We start from the raw sequence: 23,500 nt of genomic DNA, 5'->3' as shown, positions 1-23,500 counted from the left end.
CTCCAGCGAGCTGCTTCGGGCCGTCCGTCTTCTTCCCCAGACTTGTAACTCTAGCGCTGATTGGTCGTCTTCCCTGGGCCCCGCCCACATCTCAGGCCACTTGTTCCCCAGGAATAGATAGAACCTCTGGTGTCTGAAAAGGTGGAGAAATGCTCCTCTTTAGCTTTTTTTCCCGTTGACCTCATCATGGTAATAAAAATAAAAATATTGATGCTGTGAGAATGTCACGCCTCCCTTAGTTTTGCTGCTCTCAACGGTGCACTTGTTGAATGCCTTAAAAACGGATTCATTTTGATGAATTTTTACAATCATCTGCTGGACATAATGTAGGTTCTAACTGCAGTTTCTGTTTTGGGAGCACCATTAACGTAGATTGTAGTTCTCTCTCTGTTATACTTTGTCAACTTAATTTAGTTGCCATCACAGTATTTAATTAGGTTTTATCCATTCGTTTGTCCATAGTGGAATAAAAACATTTTCCAGAAAAAAGTTTTCGTCAATTTGTGTATTAGGACAAAGGATTTCTTTAGTTGCTGGGCCGTATTCAGCGTCTTGTATTTGCAAAACAACTAAATAAAGAGTTCTTGAATAATCTCTTACCACATTTCTAATACTTGTAAGCAAAGTTGTAGGACACAATTTTCATTTCTGAATTAAATAAAAAGGATAAGAAATAAACAAGGAGATTTGTCATTTGTGTATGACCAGTTACGCATTAACACAAAGTTAACAAAGGGATTATATTTCAGTTGCCAGTTTTAATGTTTGTCTTACTAGAGATTTTTTGTTGCGAATTTTAAAAAGCAAATATTTTCAAGAAAGCGAGTTCTGAAAATTCTGCATGATGGTGAAGTTTTTGTTTTATTGAGTTTGATACTTTGAGATTTGTTTTTCATGTAAGGAAACGTGTAAAGGACTGGTCTGTAGTCTTTTGTTGGTAAGAGATAATAGTGTTTTCAGTGAAGCACAGAAGTGTTGACGTGACTGACAGTAAAGATGCTGCTGAAGAGAAAGTTGTTTAAATTTTGAAGCAAGTGTAATGAATACTTAGTGGAAATAGACATATATTTTAATAGGCATATACATTTTGGCTTTTGCTGTCAGAATTGTTTAAAACTCTTAACATTTTGCTTAAAATGATTGAAAGTCTCTGATACACTCCTGTGATGTGGCTGTGACATTCGTTGCTCAGTGCCTGCTGATTTGGTCTGTCTGGTGGGTGTCCTTTTCCTCCTCTACCTTCCTCGCCCCCACCCCATCCAGCACTAAGTGGAACAGGATGAGCTTCCTGTCTAGAGGAGAATTGTTTTGTTAAAGGTATGTGAGTAGCTTCTAGTTCTCCAATGAAAGTCCTTTAAAAAAATTTTAAGAAGTATTTCAAATGTATATGTAATGAGTCCTCATATACCATAAACAAATTCATTACTAGTTTGCTATATTTATTTTGGTTTCTATTTGAGGTATATTATCTATTTTATTATAAGCTATCAAATTGTCAAGTAGAATAACAAATCGTCCACCAGCCTTAGAGAGAGTGAGGAAGGAGAGAGAAAAACATAAGCTGTTCCACTTATCTATGTACTCATTGGTTGATTCTTGTGTGTGTCCTCACTGGGGATTGAACTTCAAAACTTGGGATGACATTCTAACCAACTGAGATACCTGGCCAGGGCCTACCCTGTTTCGTTGTTTTTTTTAAAATGTATATTTTTATTGATTTCAGAGAGGAAGGGAGAGGGAGAGAGAGAGATAAACATCAATGATGAGAGAAAATCATTGATCGGCTGCCTCCTGCACACCCCTTCTAGGGACGGCTACTAGGACGGAGCATGCACCCTGGGCATGTGCCCTTGACTGGAATCGAACCTGGGACCCTTCAGTCCGCAGGCTGACACTCCATACACTGAGCCAAACCAGCTAGGGCTACTCTGTTTCTTTAATTAAGAAAAAATTATATTTAAATGACTGAACTGAGTTGGGTTATTATAGAAAAAACGTTTTAAAAATATATTTTTATTGGTTTCAGAGAGGAAAGGAGAGGAAGAGAGAGATAGAAACATCAATGATGAGAGTCATTGATCAGCTGCCTCCTGCACTCCCCCTACTGGGGATCCAGCCTGAAACCTAGGCATGTGCCCTTGGCAGGAATCGAACCCAGGACCCTTCAGTCCGCAGACCGGTGCTCTATCCACTGAGCCAAACCAGCCAGGGCTAGAAAAAAATTTTTAATTAGAAAACTGTCAGCTGGAATTCTTAGAGAGGAAGAAGCTGTTAGTTGTCACCCTTCTGCCCTTTGGGCTATTATATTTTATTTTGACCTGTTGAAAAATTTTTCCAGATGTTACTGCTATTGTTTTATTTATTAACTAGTGGCCCAGTGCACGAAATTCGTGCACGGTGTCCCTCAGCCCAGCCTGCACCCTCTCCAATTTGGGACTCCTTGGGGGATGTCTGACTGCTGGTTTAGGTCCTCTTGCAATCTGTCACCGCTGGCTCCTAACCGCTCACCTGTCTGATCGCCCCTAACCGCTCTGCCTGCCTAACCACCTCTGCCTCAGACCCACCATCATGGCTTTGTCTGGAAGGTCTCCCGGAAGGTCTCCCAGTCTAATTAGCATATTACCCTTTTATTAGTATAGATTTTGTTAATTCTTACCTGAGGATATTTTTCCCATTGATTTTTAGAGAGAGTGGAAGGGAGGGGGAGAGACTAGAGAGAGAAACATGATGTGTTGACACATTGATTGGTTGCCTCTGGCAAATGCCCTGACCAGGGCCTGGATAGAGCCTGCAACTGAGGTACGGGCCCTTGATAGGAATCAAACCCAGGAGCCTTCAGCTCTCCGGCCAATGCTCAGTCCACTGACCCAAACTGGCTAGTGCCTGCTAGTGTTTTAAAATCAATATTCATTTGCTTACTCATCTGTATACCTTTTCTGATGTTTTAAATTGCTTTTCATGTGTCTTGTCTGATTGTTTTTCTTCACTCTGAACAACTTATTTTGGTATTATAATGGTTTGTTGTCAATTACTTCAGTTTTCCTTTTTTTTTTTTTGATTTGAAAACATTTTGTCTGTATTTATGAAAAATATTTTTATTTCTTTCTAATCCTCACCTGAGGATATGCTTTTATTGATCTGAGAGAGAGAGAGAGAGAGAGAGAGAAACATTGATATGAGAGCGAAACATCTATTGGCTGCCTCCTGCATGCACCCCTCTGGGTCGAGCCTGCAACCGCAGCATGTACTCTGACCAGGAATGGAACCAGCAACTGTTCAGTGCAAGGGAGGATGCCAACTGAGCCACGCTGGCCAGGGCCCTTTTTATTTTTTAAGTAATTTTTGTTAGCTGTGAGATTCTAGTTGATTAGTTGTTGCTTTTTGAAAAGCCAGCATTCTTACTGTTGTTCCTTTGAAGATATTTTTTTCCTTAGCTGCTTATGCAGATTTTCATTTTGTCTTGGATTTTCAGCAGTTTTACTATGATGTACTGTAGTCATTATCTATGGCTGTATAACAAATTACCCCAAAACTTGGTGGCTCTAAACAATAAGATTTATTATCTCTCAGTTTCTGTAAGTCAGGAGTCCAGGCACAGCTGAGATGATGAGTTATCTTAGTCTCTCTCACGGCTGCTATCAAAGTATTGGTTAGAGCTGAAAGCTTGACTGGAGAAGGCACTGATTCCAAGCTCATGTTGTTAAAAAAAAATCTATAGTAATAAAAGCATAATATCATAATTAGACCGGACATCCTTCCGGACAACCTTCCGGATGAAGCCGGGGCTGCGAGGGAAGCCCGGGCTATGAATACCAGGAGAGTGGGGTGGGGGGCCATGTCAGAAGGTAGGCATATCAATGTGCCAACGTATTTGCATTTATTTTGCTTGGGGTTCTCTGAGCTTTTTGAATCTGCAGGATATTAAATAGTTTAATGCATCAAGTCCCAAATGGAAAGGATAGAAGATGGGGCAAAATAATTATTTTGAAGAAATAATGGCTGAGCATTTTTGAGCATCTGGGCCGTCTCTGAATCTGCATCTAGAGACAACTCCTCCTGACTGTGGGTCACTTAATTTTGTCTCATCTTTTTTAAAAAATGTTTTTAATGATTTCAGAGAGGAAGAAGAGTGAGAAAGAGAAACATCAATGATGGGAATCATCAATTGGCTGCCTCCTGCACATCACCTACTGGGGACTGAACCTGCAACCTGGGCATATGCCCCAGTGGGGAATCTAACCATTTAGCAACACTGGCCGGGCTCATTATCTTTGAAGTATGCTGGGCCTTTTTGTATTAAAAAGAGTAGAGGCTGGCCCTAGCAAGTTTGGCTCTGTGGATAGAGCATCGGCCTGTGGAATGGAGGGTCCCAGGTTTGATTCCAGTGAAGGGCACATTCCCTGGTGGGGACATGCAGGAGGTAGCCGATTGATTTTTTCTCATCATTGATGTTTTTATCTCTCCCTCTCCCTTCCTCTCTGATGTTAAAAAAAAAAAAAAGAGTAGAGGCTAAAGTAGTATCATTAGCCCCAGTAAAGGATGTGCTCTTTTCTTTCTCAGTTGTTACCGTGGGTAGGGCTGGGTCAGTCTAATTTGTATCTAATCTCCCCTGGACTTGTAGCATTAGTTGCATTTAGTTGGTCACTGGCTTCATACGTTTTGAGGGTGGGATCAGGATTTCCCTTCCAGTAGAGTGGGATCAGGATTTCCCTTCCAGTAGAGTGGGATATGGGAACGGGAGATTCCTGAGATGTCTTTCTTCATAGCCGAGTTGTGCGCTTCCTAAACTTAGTGAGGAGGTCTTTTTATAGTTTACTTGCTGCTGCTACCTTTTTGGGTTGTGGAAGAGTACTCTTTGATCCCCAGTCCTGCCCTCGGCTTTCCTCCTGTTCTTTCATTCCTAGCCTCAGGAGGGCCTCTGTAGCGCACTTGTGGAGGGTTCGCGTCCTCCCTCAGCTGCTCTGCACCCAGTTTGCCGGGTGCAGTTGGTGAAGGCCTGTGGGGTGGAATTGGGGTGAGTGCAGACTCACTGACTGAGGCTCCTCAGCATTCCGGTCAGTCATGCCAGCCCACAGGTGACTGTGAACTTGAAGTTTGACAGGTTTTTCTTTATTCTCATCTGGTCAGTTCACAGAAGGGCTCATTAGTTTCTGTGGTATAGTTATTTTGTAGATTTGTTTCCTCAGCTGTGTGATGGGCTAAAAAATTATTTTTAAGCTAATCCAGCTTGTTCTCAATCAACAGTTTGGTTATTAAATGTTTTGTATGATTTTTGATTTCTTAAAATTTCTGTTAAGGTGTGTACTTTATTTGTAGGTCAGAGCAATGGTCGCCAACCTTTCGGACTTCACTGGCGACCGGTTGGTGAATGCTGAGTTAGAGCACTATTTAGCATTGAATGGCCATGAGATAGATGGAAGTTACACATCCCATTAGAAATTTTTTTAAAATTAAATTTATTGGGGAGACATTGGTTAACAAGATTATATGTTTCAAGTGCACAATATAATACATTATCTGTATATTGCATTATGTACTATGTTACTTTTTAAAAGCTTAATCCATTTCCTTAGGACTATATAAAATATATTGTTTATTGTTTATTACTATCTTTTCTTTTTTCAAAAAGTTAAAGTTAAGAAAAATATTGAGTGATATTTTGGAGAGTGAGAAAGAGAAAGAAACATTGATTTGTTACACTTATTTGTGCATTGGTTGATTCTTTTTTCTTTTTTAATACATTTTTATTGATTTCAGAGAGGAAGGGTGTGGGAGGGATAGAAACATCAGTGATGACAGAGAATTATTGATCGCCTGCCTCCTGCATGCCACCAACTGGGGATTGAGCCTGCAACCTCGGCATGTGCCCCTGACCAGAACTGAACCTGGGACCCTTCGGTCCGCAGGCCAATGTCTATCCACTGAGCCAAACTGGCTAGGGCAAAAAGTAAAATATTTCAAAAGAATTTGTCAGGATGTACAGGAAAATGAAGAGTAACTTTACTGCTATTCACTTAACAGTTTCATTTCCATACGGAATTTAAATGAAAAGGTAAAAAGTGTTTCCATCATTAATTTCACATACATAATTGGTTATGGTTAAGATAAATTTCACTCTAACCTGGCAATCTTTTTCCCATGTAGGACTGCTGTGGCATTCAGATTCCATACTGGATACAAAAGTGTAGGACTGACTACTGGCACTGGATGTAGCCAGCCTTTTCCTAGACTGGAGTAGATTGGAAGTTAGACACTCCACAGGCATTCTGGGGTTGGAGGCAACTGTTCCAAGACCTATGGACACAGAAATAGGATGGTGAAGGCCTGGGGCGAAGCAGGGTGGGAAATGATTTTAGTAGTTTGCTAGAATAAGGAGTACTGTCCGTTTGTTCCACAGACGTAGGACAAATTTGTCCTTGAGAAAGCTGTGATGTTTCAGATACATGGGCTGAAAGAATCTTTGCAGTCTTGACTTTCTTCTTCAACTGGTGGGTGAAAACCCAAAGAGCTGATGAGAGATAATATTTGTCCTGATGCTCTTGAATAAATCTTGCCTAGGTTTAGCCATTGATGGTGTTATAAATCTGTAACTAGGTTTAGCCAATGATGGTGCTATCCATCATATTGATAGCTCTATTCAAAGTAAACTTTGGAAAGGCCAAAATCAGTTAGTTTAATATGACCTTCATTAGAAATAAGCATATTGTCTGGTTTCAAATCCCTGTGAATGATTCCATGTCTATGAAGGTAATCTAGAGCCAGTGCCACTTCAGAAATATATTTCACAGCCATCTTTTCATCAAAATCACCATATATATGTAGGAGAGATTTGACATCACCAATAAGGTTTTCCATTAGCAAGTAGACATTGTTTGCTGACTGCAGGGAATAGTACAAATGGACAATGAAAGGACTTTTGCTTAGGGCCAGTGCATCCCTCTCAGCTTGTACCTGATCAGTCATTTTTTTGTTGATCATGTTTGCTTTTTTGACAACCTTGGCTGCATACAACTTGCCACCTTTCTGTACTAGATACACCTTCCCAAAGGTGCCACGGCTGATGGGCTTCACTAGGTGAAGTCCTCAATGGAGGGAGGTCTTGGCACCAAGATCCTATTCACGCATTTCCCTGTAGCTGTGCCTCCTCCACTCTCCTCCTTGCTCCCTGCGGTGGGCTCCATTGCAGGCCAGCCCAGATTCAAGCCTGCAGCCGCTGCCAAAGCCCCTGTCCCAGCCACCACTCCCGCCAACTGGGTTCAAAGTCTTTTTTTTTTTTTTTCCAGAGAGGAAGGGAGAGGGAGAGAGAGAGAAACATCAGTGATGAGAATCATTGATCAGCTGCCTCCTGAACGCCCCCTACAGGGCATTGCCAGAAACCTGGCCAAATCGGGGACCCTTCAGTCCCCAGGCCAATGCTCTATTCACTGAGCCAAACCGGCCAGGGCCATTGGTTGATTCTTATATGTTCTCTGAGGGGGGATCGGATCCACCACCTTGGCATATCAGGATTCTGCTCTAACCAACTGAGCAACCTGGTCAGAGCTACTATCTTTCCTTTTTTGAATAGAAATTAGAAGTGGCATTTTGAACACAAAGCTTCTGTGTTACAATTATGCAATAACTATAGCAGTGCAGGATGAATTATGCATGCATTATTACTTCAGAATTAGACTGAGACTCATTTTAGTATTTCTGTTGCTTTAGGTATATGAGATTTGAATGTGAAAAAACTAACTGATTAGAAAAAATTCTATACTGATTTTAAACCATTTGCACATATTTGGCTTTAAATATTTTGAGGCCACTTGGACTCTAGAAGTCTTACGATATTGCTTGGTTATTTTATTACTGACTACTTTTATTAAGATGTAGTAGAGCTGATTACAATGATCCAATGATGGAGAGTTGCAGAACTAGACAGCTTGGGTTTATATTTTTAGCTTTGCCATTGATTCTGGGCAGGTTATTTAATGCCTGTGCCTTGTGTGTTTATATCTGTAAAATGAGGATAAATAGTTGGGAGGTATAATAAGTTAGTATATATAAAGTTCTTAGTGTCTGTAATCACTATGTAAATGTTAGCTATTATCATTAATGTAGACAGGAATTAGTCAAAACCTTAAAATACTTAGGTGTATATCTTGTAATTTGTAAGCACATAATTTTGCCTATTGTTATTTTTGAATAAGAATTGGGGTCTCAGAAAATACCTTGTCCAAGATTCCATAACTAGTTAGTTGTAGGGCTGGGACTCCTAACCACATCTCTTGTGAGTCAGGAGAGTGTCCTACCCACTTTTATCTGGTATAAGTCGGTTGTGTTATCATTGGTATATGAAGCTGGTTCCAAACTGAGAGGCATCTGCTTGGAAAAGACCTCTGGTAGAGCCTCAATTTTAAGTCTTTACATTTGCCTGTATTTACATGTAAATGTTTGAAGGTGTTGACACTGGCTTTTCTATAAGGGTGTAACTAAAAAGTGATACGCCCTCTTGGAAGTTTAGGGATGACTGGGCCCGCTGGGAGTCAGGAGACCTGGCTGTTCTCCCACAGACTTTACCCCAACCCCCTGCCCCACTGCACCATGGTCCTGTCAATGGGAGGGGGCCACCTGGTGCTCCTGTCTTTCTGGAGGTGAAAACCCTGGTCACTGATGGGGTGTGTCTGTGTGCCCCCCCCCCCCCACCCCCGGTGGTGCCAGGCAGGAGTCTGGTGTTTTACTAGCTTCTGGGAACCACTCATTCGGGTGCTCCCTCACGGGGGACACCCACTGATAAAATTGGAATTATGTGTTGACGCTTTCAAGGCACTTCCCAAGGTGACACTCAGACTATGAGTCATCCCTAGGGTGTGTGATTGGGTGTTCTGTCACTTGTTGCCTCCCTGCACACATGATATCTCATGATTTTATTTTGTATTCATCAGTTACCAGTGATGTTGAGTATCGTTTCATGTGTTTATTTGCCATCTGTATATCTTCTTTGGTGAAGTGTTCGTTCAAATCTTTTGCTCATTTTTAAAAATAAGGGTTTTTAAAAAAATTATTGAATTTTGCAAGTCCTTTTCAGATAAGTGATTTGCAAATATATTCTTTTAGTCGGTGGGTCGTCTTTTCATTCTCTTAACAGTGCCTTTTGAAAAAAACCAAAGTTGTTTGTTTGGATGAAGTCCAATTTATTAATTTGTTTTTGTGGATTGTGCTTTTGGTGTCATTAGAAATATTTGCCTAATCTAACGTCATAAAGATTTTTCCAGTGTTTTATTATATAAGTTTTATGGCTTTAGATTATACTTTTAAATCAATGATCTGCCTTGAGATAATTTTTGTTTATGGTATGATGTTGGATCGAAGTTAGTATTTTTGACAAATGGATATCCATTTATTTCAGCACCATTTGTTCAAAAGATTATCTTTTCTCCTTTGAACCTTTGTCAAAAATCAGTCATCCTTATATGACAAGCTATGAAGTCAGATATTGTTAACTCTTAACTTTTTTTTTTTTAAAGGTACTTTGGCTTTTCTAGGCCATTGCATTTGCATATGAATTTTAGATTGCAATTGTCAATTTCTACAAAAAACATGCCTGGATTTTGATTGGGATAGCTTTGAATCTGTACATCAATTTACTATTTATTTAAATCTTCCTTAATTTCTTTTAGTAATGTTTTATCGTTTTCATTGTACATGGTTTTCACATGTTTTGCCAGACTTTTCCTAAGTATTTAATATTTTTGGTACTGTTATAAAATGCTTTTGAAACTTGCTCTCCACTCAGGTCTTGTCCAATAAGCATGTGGCTCCTGATCATCTGTTGCAAATCTGCCAGCGCATCGGTCCCATGTTGGATAAAGAAATTCCACCCAGTATTTCAAGAGTCACTTCTTTACTTGGTGCAGGAAGGCAGTCTTTGCTACGTACAGCAAAAGGTACCTTAATTTGAAGAAGTGTTCTGCTTTGTATTACTAGCTTAATAATTATTATAATTGTGAAGTAACGTGAGCATTGTGGAAGAAAGGTGATATGTAACAATATACCATGCTGTGGACTATAAACATAAAATTCTCTGCATTTAGCATAGACATTGAATTTTATTGCGTAAGTGTTTAATGGGTCCTTCTGCATTAAAAAAAATGAAGGTATAGTTGTTAAGCTAAAAAGTTTGAATTTATTCAGAGATGTGTTTGAGGTTTTATCAATGTGAGTTCTTAATTTTCCATTTTGTAGCTCACTTATAACTTCATTGAATGTAATTGTATGTGTCTAATAAACTCTTTAAATGCTAGAATTATTTCATTTGATATTTAGATCTTTGAAAGCCCTTTATTATAAAGGGGAAGTAATTTTCTAAATTTGGTAGCAGTTTGAAAAAAAGCACCCAAAATGTATAATTGCATGGTTCTTTTTTCACCAACTTAATTTTTTTGCTAAGTTATGTGGTAGCAAACTGTTGGAATTGCTGTTCTTTCTCTGTTAGCGTGGTATAAATCACTCAGACTAAGTACATGTATGTGATATGATCTATGTATACAACGTGGCTTAACTGCAAATGGCAAGAATGTTGGCTCTTCTGATCTTGAGCATACCTCAAGTTTATCCCCGTGGTTATTTTTAAGATCTCTTGCTCACGTGATGCTGCCTTTTAGATGTACCACCAGTATAAAGCTTGACTGAGAAAGAACCAGTCTCCCCTCTTGGTTCCATGCCAGACCGGTTTGTCAGCTTTAGTTGTTTCTTAGTGCTCTATGGCTATGCCACACTGTGGCTTGAATCAGGAAACTGTTCATATTCTTCTTTCTTCTGTGTCCCTATTCACCTTGTAATTATTCTGTTTTAGGTTGTTATATAGTGGTTGCCTGGGTAGCCTGTTTTCTTAACTTGTGTCAAGCTCAATGTCATTTTGTGATGAGCACTGCTTTAGAACTGGCAGACCTTAGAAGAGACTTCAGCAAGCTGTCCTAGGGGTAGGGACTATATTTCTCTGTTTGTTTTGCACTAGTGCCACGGAGGATGCCTAGTAACTGCTCTTTGATCATGGTAGTGGTAATGAATCCATTCATGTAAAACGTAATATGCCTGTTTGTTTGGGGCACCCGAGGCTCAGTGGAGGTTTAGTAGGATGCCTTTCTTCCCATCCTCTTTCAGTTGTGAAGAAGCTAATTTCTAGCACAGCATAGTCTGTGTTCTGCTGCTTCCTCCTATAGAGGGGCAGATGTTTTTTTCTTGGTATATTCACTGGTAGGTCAAAGGGGGATGGGCAATTAGGGTTAGTGTTCAGATTCACAGATTCTACATATATGCTCTTGTGTAAAGATCAGCCATGACCCGTAAACAAGAGGAAAGCCATTTTAATTTTGTCAATCTTTCCCGAGGAGATTAAAGTCATGGTAATATTGGCCAACATTAATTTTAAAAGTCAATAACATTTAAACAATTAAATCAAGGATTTTCATGAAAATCAAAGACTTAAAAATTTCCCTACAAAAATTTCCATTTTTGGAAAGTTGAATCAGTTGTGATGAAGACTTTTTATTGTTACTATTGTATGGAATAATTCCACATTGAAAAATAAAAACTTATTTGGCATTGAATGGGACTTGGAGTCAAAAGACCTGGTTTTGTGGCCCATCTTGACTGATCATTTGTAGTGGATCTCTTTAAAGGTCCTGGAACCTTTGAGCCTCAGTTACCTCACTTGTAAATTGGCGATTAATACCTACCTCACAGGGTTGTTGTGAGGATTCCATGAGATAATGTATGTGGAAAGCACTTTGTAAATTGTAAAGTGCTACACAATGTTAGTTGTTGTTGTACCTGAGATGTCTTAAATTTTTTCCCCCCTCAGAAATAGTCTAATAAACTTCTAGGGCTTTTCTGTTAAAGTATATTATTAGTTGGTAAAACTTTGAATAAACAGTTTATTAAAATATACGTAAGTATTCTATAAAATCTTTCTTGGGGTTAACTTTCAAGATTTTATGTGTATCTAAAATTCATTTTAAAGACTGCAGGCACACAGTTTGGAAGGGCTCTGCCTTTGCTGCTCTTCATAGAGGAAGACCTCCTGAAATGCCAGTGAATTACGGTTACCCACCAAGTCTTGGTAAGTGAGGCTGGCCTTTCATATTTCTGATACCATTCTTTTAATTTCTTGACCAATTTTGTAACTGCTATGCTAAAATGTAAAAGTAAATACTGGTGGTAGTATGTTGTTTTAGTAGTAACGAGGATCAATTTTCACATTTGTTTTTCTAAAATAATTACTAAAAGTAATAAAAATTAATGAAAAACAATTTTATTATAACAAAAAGTCTGTACCAGTGATTGTAGTAGAACAGAACTGGAAAGAAACTTGGGTCCTTGTTTCTTGAACATAGGTTTTTGTTTTGGAGTTCTTAGCTTTTTACATACTGGCACCCTCTTAACCATTTTTGTTGTTTTTATTTCCTAGTGGAGATACATCGAGGCAAACAACTCACAGGGTGTTCCACTTTTAGCACAGCATTTCCAGGAACCATGTACCAGCATATAAAAATGCACAGAAGGATTCTTGGACATCTATCTGCTGTTTACTGTGTAGCATTTGATAGGACAGGACATAGAATCTTTACAGTGAGTTAACATTTTAAACTCCATTTGTTATCATCTGGCGCACTTTGGTGTTCACCAGAATCTTTGAAGAAGTCTTATAAAATACATAGATTCACCAGGGGATTGTCAAGGGCGGGGGAAAAAAAAGGGACACATATGTAATACCCTTTGTAATACTTTAAGCAATAAAAAAAATAAATAAAAATACATAAATAAATAAATACCCCCCCCCCCAAAAATACATAGATTCCATGTTTCCCATTCTCAGGATTTTGACTCAGTAGGTCCAGTGTGGGCCCATAAATTTGCCTTTTTAAAAAAAGATGTTTTTATTGATTTCAGAGAGGAAGGGAGAGGGACAGGGAGAGATAGAAACGTCAATGATGGGAGAGAATCATTGATTGGCTGCCTCCTGTACGCCTCACACCGGGGATCAAGCCCGCAACTGGGGCATGTGCACTGACCGGGACTTGAACCGTGACCTCCTGGTTCACAGCTCGATGCTCAATCACCGAGCCACGCCAGCTGGGCAGATTTGCCTTTCTAAAAAAAATGTTGTTATTGATTTTAGAGAGAGAGAAACATCCATCAGCTGCCTCCTGTATGACCCTATTGGGGATCAAGCCCGAAACCTGGGCATGTGCCGTGACTGTGAATTGAACCCCAGTAACCTCTTGGTTCATGGGTCAATGCTCAACCACTGACCCACACCAGCTGGGCTATATCTAAAAAAAACAAACAAAAAACATGTTTTTATTGATTTCAGAGAGGAAGGGAGAGGGAGAGAAACATCAATGACGAAAGAGAATCTGATCAGCTGCCTCCTGCACGCCCTCTATACTGGGGATCCAGCCCTCAACCTGGGCCCTCAACCTGTGCCCTGACCAGGAATCGAACCCTCACCTCCTCGTTCATAGGTCAATGCTCAACCACTGAGCCACACCGGCCGGTACTGACTTCTCTTCTTGAATTTACCTCACAGTTGTAGGCTTGTGCGTCACTGACATCACTGTCCTTTTAGAGGAGGGGTCCTCAAACTTTTTAAACAGGGGGCCAGTTCACTGTCCCTCAGACCGTTGGAGGGCCGGACTATAGTTTAAAAAAAAACTATGAACAAATTCCTATGCACACTGCACATACCTTATTTTGAAGTAAAAAAACAAAACGGGAACAAATACAATATTTGTATTTGCATGTGGCCCGCGGGCCGTAGTTTGAGGACCCCTGACTTAAACACTGAAATATTATTTTATAATTATTATAAAACTATATGTAACTATTTGGAATTTAATTTATATTTTTAATGTTTTAAGGGAAAATTAGGATGGACTTCTTGTTCAAATTTTCTCAGTTGTGAGCTTCAGAGTAGATACTCTACTCCAGCGGTTCTCAACCTGTGGGTCGCGACCCCTTTGGCGGTCGAATGATCCTTTCACAGGGGTCGCCTAAGACCATCCTGCATATCAGATATTCACATTACGATTCATAACAGTAGCAACATTACAGTTATGAAGTAGCAACGAAAATAATTTTATGGTTGGGTCACAACATGAGGAACTGTATTTAAAGGGCCAGAAGGTTGAGAACCACTGCTCTACTCAAATATTTATGGAATGGATGGATGTTGGCTGGTACTATAATTTTTAGACTCTGTTGTTTGGTTATTTAAAATGAGGGTGCTATTCCATTATTTTTTAGTTATTTTTGGGAATAACTTTTTAAAAATATATATATTTTTATTGATTTCAGAGAGGAAGGGAGAGGGAGAGAGAGAGAGAGAGATAGAAACGTCAATGATGGGAGAGAATCATTGACCGTCTGCCTCCATCATGACCCACACTGGGAATCAAGCCTGCAACCTGAGCGTGTGCCCTGACCAGGAATTGAACCCGTGACCTTCTGGTTCATAGGTTAACACTCAACCACTGAGCCTCGTTGGCCAGGGAACAACTACTCTTGTATTTCAGCCTGTGAAATGTAAATCTGTCCTAATACTTACCAAATTATGTAGCTTGATGTGAACTAAATTGACACTTAACCATTGTTAATTGAAATAGGCGAGCAATGAACTTTTTATTTTTTAATCCTCATCCAAGGATATTTTTTCCATTGATTTTTAAAAATATATATTTTTATTGATTTCAGAGAGGAAGGGAGAGGGAGAGATAGAAACATCAATGATGAGAGAGAATCATTCGGCTGCCTCCTGCTTGCCCTCTACTGGGGATTGAGCCCACAACCCAGGCTTGTGCCCTGCCCGGGAAGCGAACCAGGACCTTCTGGTTCGTAGGTTGATGCTCAACCACTAAGCCACACCAGCTCGGCTCCATGGATTTTTAGAGAGAGTAGAATGGAGGGGAGAAGGAAGGAGACAGAGAGATAAAGAGACAAAAGCATCAATGTGAGAGAGAGAGACATGATAGGTTGCTTCCAGCATACGCCCTGACTGGGACTTGAACCTGAAACCCTCCAGTGTGCAGGCCAACACTCTAACCACTGAGCAACATTTGCTGGGCGAGCCATGAATTTTTAGTTGGACTTATTACTTGGGAAGATAGTATTTATAATGTGATCTCATTCATAGAAATGAAAGCTTCACAATATATTTATGTAGACATTCTTCGGTTTGAAGAAAAAACTGTTTATAGGTGTTCTCAGCATGAGTCTTGTAATCTACAGAGAATTCTACAGTTGAAAAGAGGAGGAGTTATAGATAACTTGAGTGACATGTAAATGATACCCTTTTAAATGATGTGAAAGACTTCCGTATTAACATTTATTTTGGGATTTTTTTTTTCTCTTAGGGTTCAGATGATTGTTTGGTGAAGATTTGGTCAACACACAATGGCCGCCTGTTATCCACATTAAGGGGTCATTCTGCAGAAATTTCAGATATGGCAGTAAACTATGAGAATACAATGATTGCTGCAGGGAGCTGTGATAAAATAATTAGAGTGTGGTGCTTGAGAACTTGTGCCCCAGTTGCTGTGCTTCAGGGACACACAGGGTCAATTACATCTTTACAGGTAAACTCATGTTCATGGGCACATTTGTATACTGTCTCCTTTTTTTTTTTAAACTCTTTCTCTTTGGAGATAAGGAATAGTAAAATGCTTAGTAATTACATTATCTATTTTAAATTTAGTAATAAAGAAAAAATATGTAATTAATCATACTTCCATGAATCTTGGAAGGGTGATTTAATAAACATGTAATTCGGTTAGAGCTAATTTAAGTGCAGGCTTAATGGATGACTTACTGCTTCCTTTTGGTTTATGGTTGAACTGAATGAGTCAATTACAAACTGGTGAGAGGTTAATGGTTTTTCTACTTTAAAATTTGTGGATTTTGATAAGGTAATTAAATTTGCTGAAGTATATTTAAACTCATTTTTAGTCCATATTCTAGAACTTAAGTTTAAATAGTCACTTTCATCATTTAAACCCTTCATTTTGTATACTTGATGAAACGGAGATTGGAAGAAACTTCTTTGAAGTCATAGGTTAAATCCTGCCTCCCTTACAAAGTATATAAAAATAACAAAATAGATTAAAAACTATACTCTCTGAGATGTTATAATGATAAGTATGTGAATCGTCTAAAAATCTCTAAAACCTATTTTTCCTCTTTCTTTTCTGCTAGTGGCAGTACTGGTCTTTCTTTGCTAAGCTCCTTGTCTTGAATGTCTCATGAGTCAGCAAGTTGCATTTGTTTCTTCCTGGCTTTCCTCCCCATTCTGGGGGAAGGAAAGGTCGCAGTTAAGGTTCCTAGGTTAATTGGATTGTTTGGATTGATTCTTGGCTCTTTATCTTACCTGCTTCCTTTCAATCAATATTATATATTGCCATCAGACAAATCTTTTTGTTGCCTTTAATGTTTTATTTGATAACTGCAGCTCTTACTTTGCTGTTATTGGGCCCAGATTCTCTACTCATTTCACCACCGCTTCCAAAAATGAACACTTTAGTCATATAGGTCTTTCAATTGCTGTCATATATGCCATATTCTCTATCAAGTTTGTACTTTTGTTCATATTATTTCTTTGCCTAGTATGTGTTTCTTATTTTCTTTGTGTTTTCCTCTTCATCTTTTAAGCCTTCTTGGATATCTCTGGACCAAATCAAACTTTTTTCTCTACCTTGTTTGTGTAGCACAGTTGATATTTTATTTAATACAAATCTCAGTCCTATTCTAAAGTTAGCATGATTTTTGCATTTTCTTGTATTACGTTTATGGGTTTGAAAAAAATGTTTAAATTGTGATTCACTTGGAATTTATCTTGTGTACAGTCTGGAGGATAGATCCAGCTTTTTTTCTCTACAGTTAATCCTTTATCATTTATGCAGAGATTCAATGTTTGCCCAGCTGATTTGAGCTGGCACCTTTATCTTACTTAAGTCTTATATTAGGGTCCAATTTGGATTTTATATTTTTTCTACTGGTTGTTCTGTCAATGTAATTACTGTGGCCCATAGTTTTGATTATTGAGGCTTGGTGATGTGCTTTCATATTGACAGGGCTAGGTCTTTTTTTTTTTTTTAAATATATTTTATTGATTTTTTACAGAGAGGAAGGGAGAGGGAGAGGGATACAGAGTTAGAAACATCGATGAGAGAGAAACATCGATTCAGCTGCCTCTTGCACACCCCCTACTGGGGATGTGCCCTTGACCGGAATCGAACCTGGGACCCTTGAGTCCACAGGCTGACGCTCTATCCGCTGAGCCAAACCGGTTAGGGCAGGGCTAGGTCTTTACTGTGGGAGCCGGCACGGCCATGGCATACTCATGCCACCTCAGCCTGGGTCAGTGACCCTGAGTGGGGACGATGAAAGGCTTAGAAAAGACAGACAAGAGAACGAAAGCTGGGTCTTGGTGGGACGCTGCCCCTCTGGTGGACAGCGCCTGCGCCCATAAGCCGTGTCTTTATTTTATAGCAGATGCCACGAGGCAGAGTAAGGGTGTGATCAAGATGTTTACAGCATTCTCGTGGGTTTCAGTCCTACTCAACTACATGCACCTGAACTCTATCACTCAGGCACGTGGGGCCACAGGTTCAAGCTTACAGCTATAGCTGTTGGCTAATTGTGCTGGGAAGGCTCTGCCATCCAAGCTGGGACTTGCACGTGGCCATGAGAGGACTGTGTGCCCTCTGATTAGTCCGAGGCTTGAACCTGTCCAAACACTGTAGCCTCGCCCCTGTATAATTCATGTTTTTCTGACTCTTCTTGTTTATTAGTTTTGAAAATAATCTTTTACTGAGATCACATGACATTTATAAGTTAATTTGACATAGAATTGACTTTTTTGTTGTTGTTAATCCTCACATGAAGATATTTTTTCCATTGAGTTTTAGAAAGAGTGGAAGGGAGGGAGGGAGAAAGGCAGGGAGAGAGAGACACATTGATCAGCTGACTCCTGCATGTGCCCAATTTTGTCCCAGGATTGACCCTGCAACCCAGGTACATATCCTTGACCAGGAATTGAACCCTTCAGTGCACAGGCTGCCGCTCTAATCACTTACTAACACCAGCCAGGGCGAGATAGACTTTCACTTTTTTATAGGTTATGCTTTCACTACAATAGTGTCACTTATATTTTTGGATTTCTTATATTTTAGAGAGTCAGTTGATGTTAATTTTGAAAAACTCCAACTTTAGTAGAAGCTCAGGAAACTGAGTTGTATATGTTATTGTTTTTTAGTTTAGCCCAATGGCCAAAGGCTCTCAAAGATACATGGTTTCTACTGGTGCTGACGGGACAGTTTGTTTTTGGCAGTGGGATTTAGAATCTTTGAAATTTAGGTAAGTGACTTTAATCGTTAATAAGTATTCTTTAATGTTGTTATGGTTTAGTCTAATGAAGTTTGGTTATAAAGAGAAGTTATAGATTGTGGTTGGCTTTTTACTTTTTTTTTGGCTTTTCACTTTTGAACTTAATTTTTATTATATAAAGGATATATGTCACATTGACTACTTACTGTTTACAATTTGCTGTTTAAATAGTTGGATATGTAAGAGAAGCATAGCTATTCTATGTTAGTGGGCACATTTTTGTGAAAGAAAAAAAGAGATAGTATGTGTGTGAAAGATTTTGAAAAGTATTAGAAATGTATAATTAGATACATAGAAGTTTAGGCAGGGTCATTTAAGAATTAGAAGCCCTGGATTTTGGACCTGTGCTGTCCCAATACAGTACCTACTGGCCACATGTGACTATCGAGCACTTCAGATGTGGCTAGTGAATTGAGGACCTGAATTATATTAGATTTAAATATTGATACTTGATTTAGTTATTACAAAATTTGTAGGCATATTTCAAACCACTTGAGTATGTGAATTTAGTTTTTCAGCTGTAAGTTTTAAGAAAACTGAATATAGTATTTGATGAAAATGTTCAAATTGAGGTGTATTATAGGTATTCATTATGCTCTGAAAGATTTCAAAGAATTAACGTGAAGAAAAGAATATCTAAAGTTCTCATTAAAATGTTACTAATGTGATATTTCGGATATATTGGGTTAAATGAAATAAAATTGTTTTATCTCCTTTTACTTTAAAAAAAAATATTTTTATTGATTTCAGAGAGGAAGGGAGAGGGAGAAACATCAATGATGAGAGAGAATCATTGATCGAGTGCCTCCTGTATGCCCCCTACTGGAGATCGAGGCGGCAACCCGGGCATGTGCCTTTGACCATAATCAAACTTGGGACCCTTCATTCGGCAGGCTGATGCTCTATCCACTGAGTTAAAACCAGCTAGGGCTCCTTTTACTTTTAATGTGACTTCTAAAAAATTTAAAGTTACATGTGCGGCTTGCATTCCATTTTTGTTGGCAGTCTATACCCTGGTGGTTTTATGCTCTGCAGCCTTGATAATGGGATCACTTAGACTCTCTGAGCTGCAGTCACCTCAGTGACAGGATGGGGTTAGTAGGCCTGCCCTTTCTGTGTAGAGGATCAGTGAAGATGGGGAACGAACAGTCTTCTAAAATCCATCTAGCTATAATAGCATATGTGGAAATACTTGGTATGCTGTGAGGCACTATAGAAATAACATCATAATATTTAAAGTTAGCTTAAAATCAATATTTAAACCATGTTAATGTGTATAACTAATGTATTTTAAAACATCATCTTTTATAGTGCACGTCCCTTGAAGTTTACTGAAAAGCCCAGACCAGGCGTTCAAATGCTTTGTTCTTCTTTTAGTGTTGGTAAGCACTTCTTTCAGTTTAACTTTAGCATTTATTGAATGACCGCTTATTGCTAAAAGCCTTTATCAGAGAGATGGTAAATGACTTATGTTCATTTCTTTAGGTTTAATCCGTGACGTTCATTTCATTAGCCACCTTCTTGTCTTTCACTCTCCCATTCTGCCTTTTTATGATGTTGAGTAGTAATCAGAGTCAGTGGTAGAAGAGGAAGCTCTAGGAGTGCACATCAGTGGTTCCTGAGTCATGTGCCCCAGGTGTATACCAAAATTGTGATTTTCCTTTAACAGGCTAAATGGTATATTTTTGGTAGTTTAAATTTGTTTTCCACACATCTTGGTGAAATTATTCCCCATTTTCTTTTCTTGCACAGTGAACTCGTGTGCTAACCTTTCTGTTTAGGAGAGGTCAAGGATGTTTTTTCTATAAAAGTCTGAAAACTTCAGCAGGTGAACTTTATATTCCACTAGAGGCCTGGTGCATGAATTCGTGCATGGGTCAGGTCCCTCGGCCTGGTGGGCGAACAGGGTGGTTGGCTGTGGAGATCACACTGACCACCAGAGGGCAGCTCCTGCGTTGAGTGTCTGCCCCCTGGTAGTCAGTGCGCATCATAGCGTTCGGTTGTTTGGTCGCTTAGGCTTTCATATATATAGATAGCTAGATTTAGGTATGTAAAGTTTAGAAAGCAGAGCCCCTTTTGCCAAACATTTTTTAGAGCAGCAGCACTTAAGGTCTTTGCCACAACTAATAAAATGGGGCAATAACGAACATTTCCATATTAACTTTTAAAAATTAAAGCCCCATCTGATTTTTCCCCCAGCACTATCAAGTAATTCTTTCACTCCAGCTGGGTTCCCTACAGTTGAACCCAGTTCAGATACTATCTACGTAGAGCAGGGATGGGGAGCTTCTGGCCCTTGGGCTGTATAAGGCCCACAAAATCATTTGGTCGGCCTTGCCCAAGGCATTAGGGGTGAGTTAATTAAATGTTTACCACATATAGCAGGCTAATTTTTAAGCTGATAATTTTGTATTGGCCTGTGAATGTGTTAGAATTATCCATCATAATTATTGACAGAAAAAAGGTGTTCCTCACCTGACCTAGAGAATAGTGAGATGCCATAGGTTATGGGCTCAGTCCTACATGATGCTCCCTTTCCTAATCTCACTTGTGCTTCTGACCTACTGAGTATTGTCATGAATTCCTCCTTGTAAGCTCTCTGAAGTCTGTCCTTTTGGGTTTTTGTGGAGGCTTCCTTACATAGACATAATTGAATAAATCGTTGACCAGGGTGATTGTTTAAACTCCCTTCTCCCTCCCCAGAGGTTGGACTGAAAGTTCCTATCCTCTAATCACATGGTTGGTTCTCCTGGCAGTCAGCCCTCCCCCTCCTCCTTAGGTGCTTTCTAAAAGTCACTTTGTGTTAATATAAACTCTGTTGTGGTTGAAATGGGTTTAAGACTATCAAGACACCTTTATCACTTTTGTCACTTAAGAAATTCCAAAGGTTTTAGGAGCTCTGTGTCATAATGGGGACGAAGAGCAAATATATATTTCTTATTATAAACCTAATTTTACAATGTTATATTAATTTTAAAATATCTTTATATAGTGAATTGGAAAATGGATCTGTTGAGGTAAACTTTTGGAATAAGAGATCTTGCTTAATTCAATATAGAACTTTGGTTTGTGCAGATATTTGTTATAAACTGGATTTTTAAACCTTAACATTTTTATTTCAGGTGGTATGTTTTTAGCCACTGGTAGTACTGATCATGTAATCAGAATGTATTTTTTGGGTTTTGAAGCACCTGAAAAAATCGCAGAACTTGAAAGCCACACTGTAAGTATTCATGTTTTAAAATTCTGTAGATTAATTTTAGTAATATTCCTATTAGTATATAGTCAAATATTGCTGACAAATTGATATGAATTTTTAAAATAATTGAATTAATTGGGTTAAGATTTTAACTTAATTGTTGGAGGAATTGTATTTAAATATCCTCACCCAAGGATATTTTTTCCATTGATTTTTAGAGAGAGTGGAAAGGAGGGAAGGAAGGAGGAGGAAGAGAAAAGAGAGGGAGAGAGTAAAGGAGGGAGAGAGAGAAAGATTGATGGGAGAGAACACATCGATTGGTTGCCTCCAGCATACACCCCAACTGGGGCAGGGGAACAAAACTGCAACCAAGGTACATGCCCTTGGCTGGGAATCAAACACGAGACCCTTCAATATGCAGGCCGATGCTCCAACCACTGAGCAACACTGGCCAGGACTAAGTCAGAATCTTAATTATGACAGTTGATTTGAGTATGTTAGGTTCATGAAATCAGAATGTTATGTTATTAATGTACTAGAGGCCTGGTGCATGAAAATTCTTGCACTGGAGGGTGGGGGTCCCTCAGCCCGGCATGCCCCCCTCACAGTCCGGGAGCCCTCAGGGGATGCCCTACTGAGACAGTTTAGGCCCCACCCCCATCACCCCGACGCAGTGGGCCACAGCAGCTGCCTGTCCTTGACTTTTGCAGCCACCACGGCTGCCTGCCGTTGGCCCTCGCAGCCACTGCGGCTTTGTCCGGAATGATGTTCAGCTGTCTGGTCTAATTAGCATATTATGCTTTTATTATTATAGATAACTCAGTATTCTGGATTATTGGTTTTAGTAGGTTAAGTTTTCTCCTAAATTAAGTTTTGTGAGGTTATTTAAACATATTCTTTTAGTAGGTTAAGTTTTCTCCTAAATTAAGTTTTGTGAGGTTATTTGATAAACATATTCAAATCACTTTAAAAGAGAAAAAGCCCCAGCTGGGTGGCTTGGTTGGAGTATTTTCCTGTGCACCAAAAGGGTTGCGGGGTTCAATTCCTGATCCCTGGTCTGGGCATGTGTGGGAAACAACTGATTGCTGTTCCCCTCTTTCTCTCCCTTCCGCTCTCCCTCCCTCTTTCCTTCTCCCTCTACCTGCCTCTAAAAGCAATAATAATAATAAAAAAAGTCCTTGGGCCATGGCTGGTGTTGCTCACAGTGGATAGAGCATTGGCTCTCTCAGCAAAGGGTCTTGGGTTTGATTCCCAGCCAAGGGCATGTACCAGGGTTGCAGGTTCAATCCGTGGTCCTGGTCAGGGTGCGTGCAGGAGGCAACGAGTTGATGTCTCTCTCTCACATTGATGTTTCTCTCTGTCTCTTTTTCCCCATCCCTCCCTCCCTTTCAACCTTTCTACAAGTCAATGGAAAAAATACTCTCTAGTGAGGATTAAAAAACAAAAATCCTTGGAGAGGATTAAAAATTTTTTTTTGCATATAAGCATAAAACAAATATTCAGCCTTGTTTTCAGGTGCTTAAACCTTTATATTTTGACTTTATACAGATGTCGATTTTTATGCAGATATTTTACTGCATGTGTCTGTCTTTGAGACAAGAGGGTCTTAGTAGTCCTGTTAGATTCATAGAGAGTCTTTGTACTTAAATGTATAATTCATGTTTGAATGTTAGGCTAAGCAGCACAAGTGCGAATCTCTTGCTTTAAACCAAATGTGCTTCTAGCTCTAAAACCGTTTTGTTCTTTTTGTTTGATTATAAACTATGCTGATGATGACATGTGTTTATTTTTTTGCCCTGATTTAGGATAAAGTTGATAGTATCCAATTTTGTAACAATGGTGATCGGTAAGTGTGTTTTTATTTGTGGGTATGTTTTTAGG

The 23,500-nt window shown here is 39.3% G+C and overlaps 1 protein-coding gene across 1 annotated transcript in view; it reads left to right on the top strand.

The window, feature by feature from the left end:
* BRWD1 (bromodomain and WD repeat domain containing 1) overlaps positions 1-23,500 on the top strand; it is a gene marked incomplete at its 5' end in the record, with an annotated part of 91,899 nt that overhangs the window by 405 nt on the left and 67,994 nt on the right. Inside the window, 8 exons of the mRNA XM_005859729.2 lie at positions 9,776-9,926; positions 12,002-12,100; positions 12,449-12,609; positions 15,393-15,614; positions 18,290-18,390; positions 19,732-19,802; positions 21,543-21,643; positions 23,425-23,465. Of these exons, the coding sequence (XP_005859791.2) occupies positions 9,776-9,926; positions 12,002-12,100; positions 12,449-12,609; positions 15,393-15,614; positions 18,290-18,390; positions 19,732-19,802; positions 21,543-21,643; positions 23,425-23,465 (947 nt within the window). The remainder of the gene's footprint in view (positions 1-9,775; positions 9,927-12,001; positions 12,101-12,448; positions 12,610-15,392; positions 15,615-18,289; positions 18,391-19,731; positions 19,803-21,542; positions 21,644-23,424; positions 23,466-23,500) is intronic.

The sequence above is a fragment of the Myotis brandtii genome, unplaced genomic scaffold (assembly GCF_000412655.1).
Source record: "Myotis brandtii unplaced genomic scaffold, ASM41265v1 scaffold1297, whole genome shotgun sequence".
NCBI classification, from domain to species: Eukaryota; Metazoa; Chordata; class Mammalia; order Chiroptera; family Vespertilionidae; genus Myotis; species Myotis brandtii.
This window is presented reverse-complemented; position numbering and strand designations above follow the sequence as displayed.